We start from the raw sequence: 10,095 nt of genomic DNA, 5'->3' as shown, positions 1-10,095 counted from the left end.
CAACAGCCATGGGCGCTGCGTCAATGGGCAGTGCGTGTGTGACGAGGGGTACACAGGGGAGGACTGCGGGGAGCTGCGGTGCCCCAACGACTGCCACAACCGCGGGCGCTGCGTCAATGGGCAATGTGAGTGTGATGAGGGATTCATCGGGGAGGACTGCGGGGAGCTGCGGTGCCCCAACGACTGCCACAACCGCGGGCGCTGCGTGGAGGGACGCTGCGTGTGTGACAACGGTTTCACCGGGGAGGACTGTGGGGAGCTGTCTTGTCCCAATGACTGCCACCAACGCGGGCGCTGCGTCGATGGGCGCTGTGTGTGCCACGAGGGCTTCACCGGGGAAGACTGCCGGGAACGGTCCTGCCCCAACAACTGCAACAACGTGGGCCGCTGTGTCGAGGGACGGTGTGTCTGTGAGGAAGGTTACATGGGGATCGACTGTTCTGATGGTAGGTGACAATGGCCCTTCCGAACTCTTTCCTCTGTGTCATCCGTTCCCTGTGTCCACCTTAGAGGCTCCATGGTGTTTTTCATATAGCAGGGCTATGTGTTTCTGCTCTTATTCATGACAGCCCAAACAGCTGAAGCAGTGGAGCTAGTGTGCTCAGAGCAAGAACTTCCCCTCCCTTACTTTCCATGGCTGTGTATCGTAGTGGTTGCAGGTGACTTTCAGTGGCTAGCAATACAAAAGTCCAATAATGGTGACAAAGTTGATATGTCATTTCCAAGTTTCTTCCCTTCACTGGAGCTAGCACTGCATGGGGATTTGTTATGATATTGTTTGGTTTCCCATGATACCTCTTGATGCTAAACAGTTGCATCTAACAGCTAAGGAGAAGAGGGAGGTGAATCCAGAAACTTCTTACTTAGGTACTCATCTGGATTAATAAAAAGAATATGAACAGAATTTTTACTTTAAAAAAAAATAATAAAAGACTGTCAGGAATGAGTTAACGTGGAAAATAAATTCGGGGAATAAAGAGCTTAGGTATGAAATGTTTCTCACAGATAGATTCTAGTTCCCAGTCTCATGCTGGACCAGTAAAGAAGGGATTTGCATTTGCAATGCTATTGCTATTGTAGGAGCCAAAAAAACTGAAAGGCATAGCTCTGAGACTATATACTGACAGACTCCAAGCACCTTGTGATTTTGCTTTGGAGGTAGACCTTTGAGATGGAGCCCTGATGGAGGCAGAGCAGGCGAGGCATGTGCAGAAAATATGACTGTCCCAGCTGAGGATGAGACAGCCATCACAATAGAATTGCCAGATGTCACAAATATTTCCATGCAAGCTTTCAGAATTATCACAGAGGCCCTGATTATTATCCTTCAATAGACCAAATGGATTTTTCTAACTTAAAACAGTTATGTATATAAATACGTACACAATTTATATATTATATATTATATATATGGAACACTATACAGTTAGATTTGACAAAGCTTAGGTTAAAATAATGGAATCAGCTGGAGTGGAAACTTAGCTATTAAGCCATGTGTTTAGTTTCCCAGTACCACTGACTCTATGGAAATGGATAGAAAATGCTGGCAGCTACATAATGACAGGCATTACACTATAAAGGAGGCAGTTTTCTTTAGGAGATCCCAGGGGAGGAATTTTGGAACTAAGATCTTTGTAGAGTAATCAAAGAGTACTTTGGGGCTGGGAACATTGTAAAGGACAATGAATACCCTTGGAAAGTAATTCCCATTTTTCATCTCCTCCTTTTGGAGGGTTCCCAAGCCACATTTTGGGCTCCTGCACGTGCAAACATGGACTAATCTATTGAAAGTATTTACAAAAATAATCATGTTTTATTTTACTGTGGAAAATCTGTGCAATTCTGTGTATCCAAACCCCAGGACTTCCAGTGTAAAATCACATTTTGCTGCAGTTGAGTTGAAGTTTGATTCCCTCAGGACCCAGCTGTAGTAGTCTTAGTCTTGTGTCGTGGCCATGAAAGAAGGGGCTGGAACAAGTCAGCCATAGGTTATGTGCAAGCATGAAAGCAGAAATTGGCCCATCAGTTCTGGAAACATCTGTAGTCTTCATCAGCTGAACATTCCTTTCTACAAGTGGCTAACTTGTGTGGCACGGCTTCCCCATTCCCTGTTTGTTAGGTGATTCTCATAAACTGCTCCTGGGAAAATGGGAAAGTGGGTAGATCATTATTTTCTGAGCCTTGAGAACTCACTTTTGTTTTGCTCTTCCCCTCTCTAGTGTCTCCTCCAACGGAACTGACTGTAACGAATGTCACGGATAAAACTGTAAATCTGGAATGGAAGCATGAGAATCTCGTCAATGAGTACCTTGTCACCTATGTCCCTACCAGCAGCGGTGGCTTAGATCTGCAGTTCACTGTACCAGGAAACCAGACATCTGCCACTATTCGTGAGCTGGAGCCGGGTGTGGAATACTTCATCCGTGTCTTTGCAATCCTTAAAAACAAGAAAAGTATTCCAGTCAGTGCCAGAGTAGCGACATGTGAGTTTAATATTCCCTCTATTCAGTCATTTGTCTGTTGTGTATTACGTTTGTGCTGGGGTTTTCTTTCTTTTGTATTTCTATTTTCAGTTCACCTTCTGTTCTCAACAAAGACAGCCTTCACCACTTTTCTTTTCTGTTCTGTTTCAATAGCAATGTCAATGTTAAAAGCAAAGTTCATTATTGTGGGGTCTTCGTAAATTAAGACCCTCAATTCCTTCTTAATAAGGTATATTTTTGAACTCTGGTAATGCTCCCTGAAAAAATATATATAATTATAGCAAGAGTAACAGAAGAGCAATATGAAATCATTTGGATTCAAACAGTTTTGACTAAAATGGAACTTCCATTTGTTTTATATCTTCAGTGTGCTTTGCCATGACATACTCTGTCTCCATATCTGTTGATCTGTAGTCCATTTGCCTTTTTGTACTCTGCCCATCACAGTCTAATTTAATATCCCAGTCTCAGAAGATGCTCTTTGACTTCAGTCAGTGTGCTTCTACAGAGAGACCTGTGGCAGGATTCATTTCACCTACCTTCAAATGTCCACACTAGGTTTCTTTCAAGAAGGCAAAAATAGGCATTTGTAGGGTACAAACAAAGTTGTTTTATTCTTTGTCAGCATCTAGAATAGGTCAGGGGAATGTCTCTCCAGAGGCAGAATAACCAGTTGTAAAGAGAGGTTAAACATCTCTGATGATCCTTGTGGATTCTCAGATGCAGATCCCTGCGTGGCAGATACTTACAGCTGTGGGAAGATGTTCCACCACCAGCATCCTCATTTATTACTTGTTACATGTGTATTTATCTTATTTGTTTTATTGTCACAGATCTGCCTGCTCCAGAAGGTCTGAAATTCAAATCTGTTAGAGAAACATCTGTCCAGGTGGAGTGGGATCCTCTGAGCATTTCCTTTGATGGCTGGGAGCTGGTCTTTCGTAATATGGTAAGGAAGCATCGTTCCTGGTGTCAAAGCCTTGTTTCTCATACAAGTGAAAGATCCTGAATTTTTTGTTTGTATTAACTGATCGTTCCATGTGTTACAGAAAAAGGATGATAATGGAGACATAACCAGCAGCTTGAAAAGGCCGGAGACATCATATATGCAGCCAGGCTTGGCACCAGGACAACAGTATAACGTATCCCTTCATATAGTGAAAAACAATACCAGAGGACCAGGGCTATCCCGTGTGATAACCACAAGTAAGCACAAGCTGTATACCTATAGTACAACCAATGAAACAACTGCTGGTTGGTGTAGCCTGGGGAGTTTTAAAACAAAGAGAAAATTTAACTCAGTAAGGTGCATTCTTAGGGAAATAGAAGAAAAAAAGCATTGCGGCTTTTAATGACAAAGACATGAGAAAAAAAATACTGCTTTCCAAATCACCTGTTTAAAGAAGAAAGGAAATTTATTTTTGTCTAGAAGGTAGCTGCCAGCATGCACTTTTATTCTTTCCTAAAAGGTACATCCACAGAAACTAGAACTTCTTTCATCCTGCTGATATTGGCATGAAGAAATTGCTTAGGAAAGAGTTTCCATTGTGTAGAACTCAGAGTTTCTGATTGTCCTTGTTTTGGCAACCTCAGTTGTTAATGAATTTAATGAATTTGTTTCTGATGAATCGGCCCCACTTGGCAAGTAAGGAAGAGAGTAAATGAAGACAAGCTTCATTTTGTAGAAGCCATTCATGTTAATTTTGTTCTGAAGTAATTAAAAGCCCAAGTAAGCATTATGAATTTTCTGTTGAGGTTTATTTAATTTTTTTTAATAACATTTTCCTCTCATTAAAACAGAACTTGATGCCCCTAGCCAGATTGAGGCAAAAGATGTCACAGACACCACAGCTCTGATCACATGGTCCAAACCCTTGGCTGAAATTGAAGGCATAGAGCTCACATATGGCCCCAAGGATGTTCCAGGGGACAGGACTACCATTGACCTCTCTGAGGATGAAAACCAATATTCTATTGGAAACCTGAGGCCACACACAGAATATGAAGTGACACTCGTCTCTCGGCGAGGGGACATGGAAAGTGACCCTGCAAAAGAAATCTTTGTCACAGGTAAGGAGGCTGGGTGACAATCCAAATTTCGGTGCATTTAGTGTAATCACCATCAATCTTCCTGTGCTGTTTGCATTGTGTTTCTTGAGTTGATAGTCACTGCATCAACACAGAACCTACATGAAAGTGGAGAAGGTTTTTCTGTGCCTTACATACCTTCTGGCCCAGCAAAACATTCAGGCCCTTCAAGTCTCTAAATATTTGGTGAAAATGGGAATTATATTATTAAATCACTTAGAAGCTTTTTCTCATCACACCCTAAATCTTTACTTCTCAAATCAAATTCTTCTGGATACTTGTCTGTTTGCTGAGCTAAATATCTTCCATGGTTCTCCTTCCATCTAAGACCTTACTTCTGCTTGCCTAAATCCATAGCAGACTGGCAAACATTGTTTTTTTTCTTTTCTTCAGATCTGCAAATGTTTTTTGTGATTTTTTTTTTTTAAGATTACTTTGTTTCTTTGTCATCCTGGGAATGCTTTATGAATGTGTGGGTCATCATACTAAAAAAAAATCTGCTTGATGTAGTTAAGTGATATCATACAAGAGGGAACAATGTCAGCTTCACGGGTCATGTTCATCTTCTGAAATGGACTGTTGTAAAAGGCTGCTGTCATAAGAGAATTATTCCTGTTACTTATGTCTGGTTTTATTTACTTATGTGTTTATTACAGACTTGGATGCTCCACGAAACCTGAAGCGAGTGTCACAGACAGACAACAGCATTACTTTGGAGTGGAAGAACAGCCATGCGAATATTGATAATTACCGAATTAAGTTTGCTCCCATTTCTGGTGGAGACCACACTGAGCTGACAGTGCCAAAGGGCAACCAAGCAACAACCAGAGCTACACTCACAGGTAAGGGAATCAAGAAATTGTTACTAATGTCCTCCTGCTGTCAACACCATGGAGCATGGGACCAAAAAATCTTTTTGATCACTATATGTAAGAGCAGTAAGTAGAGGTTGCATATCGTGAGAGGAAGTAGTTAAATTAAAATGCAGGTGATGTTTATTTACAGACCCACAGGTGGGTAAATAGCTATTTGACTTTCATACGCGTCTCCAAATTCTGCTGGTCACTTGCCTGAGTTCTGGGTCATGTCTTAGTGAAGATTGTTTGACCTCTGTAATTTCAAGAGGCATCTGAATGTACTAAGGATGGTTTTACTTATGCCAGCTTGCAGCTTTTCCATGTGTATACAAATGGCCATACGGTTAGATTATGGTACTTTTCCCATGTAATGCGGATGTCTGTGTATACCTAGCATATATCTAGTAGAGCATATATTCAGACTTCTTTATTTACACAAACATACCAGTAGGCATCTCCCATGGTCAGGGACTTATATGTCTATTCCTCATCTCTTAGGTTTGAGACCTGGAACTGAATATGGCATTGGAGTGACAGCAGTGAGACAGGACAGGGAAAGTGCTCCTGCTACCATTAATGCTGGCACTGGTGAGTAGTTTGACCGTCTCTTTTGCTCTGGAGGAAAAAGTAAATCTTTTCTCATAACATCTCCTTTTCCCTGGGTACATGCTCTGAGGGCTTAAATTCTTTCTCTCCTTCATGCTGTGCTAGCTGAAGTGAACATAAATGGCAGAAATTTAGATTTAGCCTGTTTTCCACTACCTACATGAAGCAATGGGACTTCTACAATCCGTTCTATAACTTCCAATGCTCAGAGTGACAGATGAGACTCAGATCTGTCCTATCACAAGATACTCAATACAGTTGCTGCTCTACAGATGTCTGAAAACTTGACCCAGGGCATTTCAGAGACACCTAAACTTTACTTTTTACCTATAGATCTTGATAACCCCAAAGACTTGGAAGTCAGTGACCCCACTGAAACCACCCTGTCCCTTCGCTGGAGAAGACCAGTGGCCAAATTTGATCGTTACCGCCTCACTTACATTAGCCCCTCTGGAAAGAAGAATGAAGTGGAGATCCCTGTGGACACCACCTCTTATATCTTGAGAGGATTAGATGCAGGGACAGAGTACACCATCAGTCTGGTGGCAGAGAAAGGCAGATACAAAAGCAAACCCACAACCGTCAAAGGTTCGACTGGTGAGTAACAGCTTTCAGTGAGTACCATGCACCAGGTCCTTGATCAGTGTCTGGTCTGAGTGCACTTTTACCTGATTTTCTGAGCCGTCTCTGAGGAACTGCTAAAAAACATCCACTGCCTGCAAAGCAGGCTTAGCTCTGTCTAGCGTGACAGGTTAATTGAGGAACAGTTGTGTTTAGCTCCATGTTCTCAATGATTTCTTTGCTTACCCTTTGAGAAGGCTCACAAAGAACACAGCTATTTGTTCTGCAGGAAATGCAGACCTCATTGTTTGTTTGATGTGAGGCTGCTTTTTTGTATGTTGTCTTACAACTTGTTTTATATTCTACAGCCAAAATCTAGGAGGAAGAGCAACCAGAATGTTTCTAATATTGCTTGTTCCTGCCTAATGAGTTCTCTTCACAGCATGCCTCCACCCATCATGCTTCAGCAGGGTCAACAGGGCTCTGATGTTGCCCTTCCTCAGTTTTCTCATCCAAAAGGCTATTGTCACAAATCTGGTCACAGTCACTCTTTCCATTGGATACATGACTATTATATTTGTCTGCAAAGGAGTCCATTTCTGCCCTCTCCATTTGTATGAACTACTCTACTTAACTAGAATCAATGGACCATTCCTTGAATGAGGTTTCTCTGTGAAACTTTATTCTACAAAGTTTACTGTGTACGGATCATAGAACATAAGTGAATCCTGAATCTTTAAGTGCCTGTAGCCTAAACTTTGTGAAGCTCAGCCTCAGGTGCTGTGAGGGAGCAGAGGCAATGAATAAGAATCAGTGGGGCTAGAATTATTCTCCTTAGCAGATGTCAAGGTTTTTAACCTTTTCCCCCAAAAGACTGCCTATGGGGTAAACACATGAGAAGCTGTGGATTTTGCAAACTAATAACTGTAAAGACCTAAATGGCTTCAAAAAAAAAAAAAGAAAAAAAATAAAAATAAAAATCCCACAGTTTCATGTTCCCAGGCAATATTCGTGCCAGCAGCACCTATGAATGCTTTATAGAGCCAGGTAATCCAGTGCAGGAATGAGTTATATGGCATTGTATAAACTGCAGTAAACCATAAGTAGTGAATTACTTATTTGATGCATAAATCAGACCTGTGTCCAATGCAGGGAAAAATTAGGGAACACTGGAGCACACACATGCAAAGGGAAGCTGAAGGTTTACGTGGCATGATTGAGCAGGCTTTGATTTTTCCAAAGTGATCTGTTTCCCCATCTGTCAGAAGACTGAGCAGTCTCAAAAGAAGTATGTGCAGAGGGTGAAAAGGGAAACAACATGCTGTGGAATTTCACAGTCTGGTCTTTCCAACGCCCGTTTCCAAAGTTCCACAAGATGGCTTCTTTTTTCTTTGGATTATTATGTATATATTTTTTTAAAGAAGATCGTCTGGATGGTTTATTTGTTTTAAGTCTTCACTCAGAGCAGCCAGTAAACAAAGAGTTCTCTGCAGTGAGCTCCTTAGAAGCAACAGCAGCAGTTGACATAACCTGTCATTCCTGGCCCTCCTGCCTAGGAATGGACAAATCCAAACACATGAGTGTGGGGAGGGAGAAGTGCTTTATTCTCAGTACTTGGGGGGCCCTCAAGTCCTCAGGCTAAGCAAAACAAACTTGTTATTTTGCTGTCTCTCGTAGAGCTATGGGTGACCTCAGGTCCATTGCACTTCTGAGGAGAGTTCTTGGAGCTACCAAGCAGAGAGAATAATGATTGATGTGGAAAGTGCCAGCAGCACAGCTAAGCCTGGACTAGCTCTTCTTGTCTGGTGGAAACAGTCCTGTTATTTAGAAGGCATGTGCTGTCCTCACTGAACAAGGGAGGCCCTGCACTCTCTGGGATGCCTGAGATTATTTCCTCTCAGTTCCCTCTTGTTCAGTCAGGCTTTCTGCATGCAGATATCCAGAAGTGTCAGGGCTTTTGTTTCCAGTTGCTTATTTGAATTCGCTGGCTAGTGAATCATCTGTCACTGGGGGCAAGGCTTCTTTCTGCCCCTGAACTGATGCTCTGTTGGTGCCTTCTCTCCTCCCATGCATGCTCCTGGTTGTCTTTGTATGTGTATCAACTTTTTGCACATTAGTGGTCGAAACTTTCAGAGCTCACAAGATTCGATCAAAGCACGCGTCCTGAAACATTCCACACCATAGGATGGCAGCCTTGTGTCACTTCTGTTTCCTTCTATGGATGAAGTGCAGCTCCAGTTACAAAGTTATATTGGTGTCTGTGATTCTGCATTCAAGGAATGCTAAAAATTACATAGTGAAAAGGAAAGTCTGAATATTTCACACTGCCACTTGCTTGTTTTCTTCCTTGTAGCTCCACATAGTCTTACCCTAACGCAGGCAATGACTGCTGGCTCAGAGAAGCATTCTGCCCCTGGGAGATGTGCTGCTCAGGTAGATACAGAGATGCAGGAGGAGGAACTGAGGGACCTCATGGGCTGAAGGGTTACAGACCCATCTTTAGTGTTTCATGGTATGCAAACTCTGGAGCCTGCACTGGCACTGTGGTGGTGTACAAGGAGATGCCATTGGCAACTGAACTCCCTGCAGAAACCCTCCTGCCCAGAGAACCCAAAAGTGCTATGATTGAAGGCCTTGAGGTGAACACTTCCTATAAAATCAAGGTGTATGGGCTGGCTGGAGGATAACACTTCCCTCCTCTGGGAGCTGTGGCTGCAACAGGTACCTCCTTTCTGTTATTAACTAAGGTACCACAAACCAGAGTATCTCCAATTATGAGGTCCTTTCCCACATCTCACTCAGTTTTTGGTTTAGAACCACTTCAGAAACCAAAGTGAGCCATTTTGCTAGCTCAGGGGACCTGCCTGGCAGCATGTCTGGAGAATGTTACGTGAGATTGACAACTAATCTGCAGAGTGAACACGTAACCCAGCTCTGAGAAAGCTGAGCAGTCAGACTGCAGCTTTGTTCCGTCGTCTTCTGCTTCTGGAGCCCTGCCTGCATAGCACAATGTGGGTCCTGGAGGAGGAGGAATGGTAATACATCAGACTGTGGAAATAAATGAGTGCACATTTGCGAAACCAAGTGCCAACTTCGCATTCTTCTGCTGAAGGACCCAGATTGTGCAGCAACTGCTGACAAATCATGGATGTGATAGTGCCTTGCCTCTGGAAATGAGTTACACGTAGGAGCATGGCTTGGAGAAGCAAGTTTTCCATTCTGTTGAATGTTTTAAAGAAGATTTATGCTGTTTACTGAAGACTTCTGTCTGTGTTGTGCATCATACCCTCTTCCCCTCCTGGCTTACTCTAGTCTCAGATGCACTGCTTCTTTTGTATGCAGACTCAAAGGAACATTAGGAAGAGTGATTAGGTGAGACAGTTTGATGGGAAACCGCAGTGCTGACCCCTAGGAAAATGGATTTACCAGTAAAGGTTGTCCATTTATTCAGCTGATTCCTCTATTGAGAGAACCTGGAATCTCAGATTTTCAGCAGTAGT

At 42.7% G+C, this 10,095-nt stretch overlaps 1 protein-coding gene across 14 annotated transcripts in view; it reads left to right on the top strand.

Moving 5' to 3' along the window:
* TNC (tenascin C) overlaps positions 1 to 10,095 on the top strand; it is a 97,548-nt gene that overhangs the window by 57,130 nt on the left and 30,323 nt on the right. For 13 of the 14 annotated variants that reach the window (XM_031556162.1, XM_019621394.2, XM_010720812.3 and 10 more), the window contains 8 exons: positions 1 to 446; positions 2,220 to 2,483; positions 3,317 to 3,432; positions 3,533 to 3,689; positions 4,284 to 4,553; positions 5,228 to 5,413; positions 5,927 to 6,016; positions 6,368 to 6,631. The exon at positions 1 to 446 ends at the window's left edge or, in 11 of these variants, runs on beyond it. In XM_031556162.1, coding sequence (XP_031412022.1) covers positions 1 to 446; positions 2,220 to 2,483; positions 3,317 to 3,432; positions 3,533 to 3,689; positions 4,284 to 4,553; positions 5,228 to 5,413; positions 5,927 to 6,016; positions 6,368 to 6,631 — 1,793 coding nt within the window. The remainder of the gene's footprint in view (positions 447 to 2,219; positions 2,484 to 3,316; positions 3,433 to 3,532; positions 3,690 to 4,283; positions 4,554 to 5,227; positions 5,414 to 5,926; positions 6,017 to 6,367; positions 6,632 to 10,095) is intronic. The other variant, XM_031556163.1, reaches the window with a different exon arrangement.

Source organism: Meleagris gallopavo, chromosome 19 (assembly GCF_000146605.3).
Source record: "Meleagris gallopavo isolate NT-WF06-2002-E0010 breed Aviagen turkey brand Nicholas breeding stock chromosome 19, Turkey_5.1, whole genome shotgun sequence".
Classification (NCBI taxonomy): Eukaryota; Metazoa; Chordata; class Aves; order Galliformes; family Phasianidae; genus Meleagris; species Meleagris gallopavo.
Note: the sequence above shows the minus strand (reverse complement) of the source record. Positions and strands in the feature narration are given on the sequence as shown.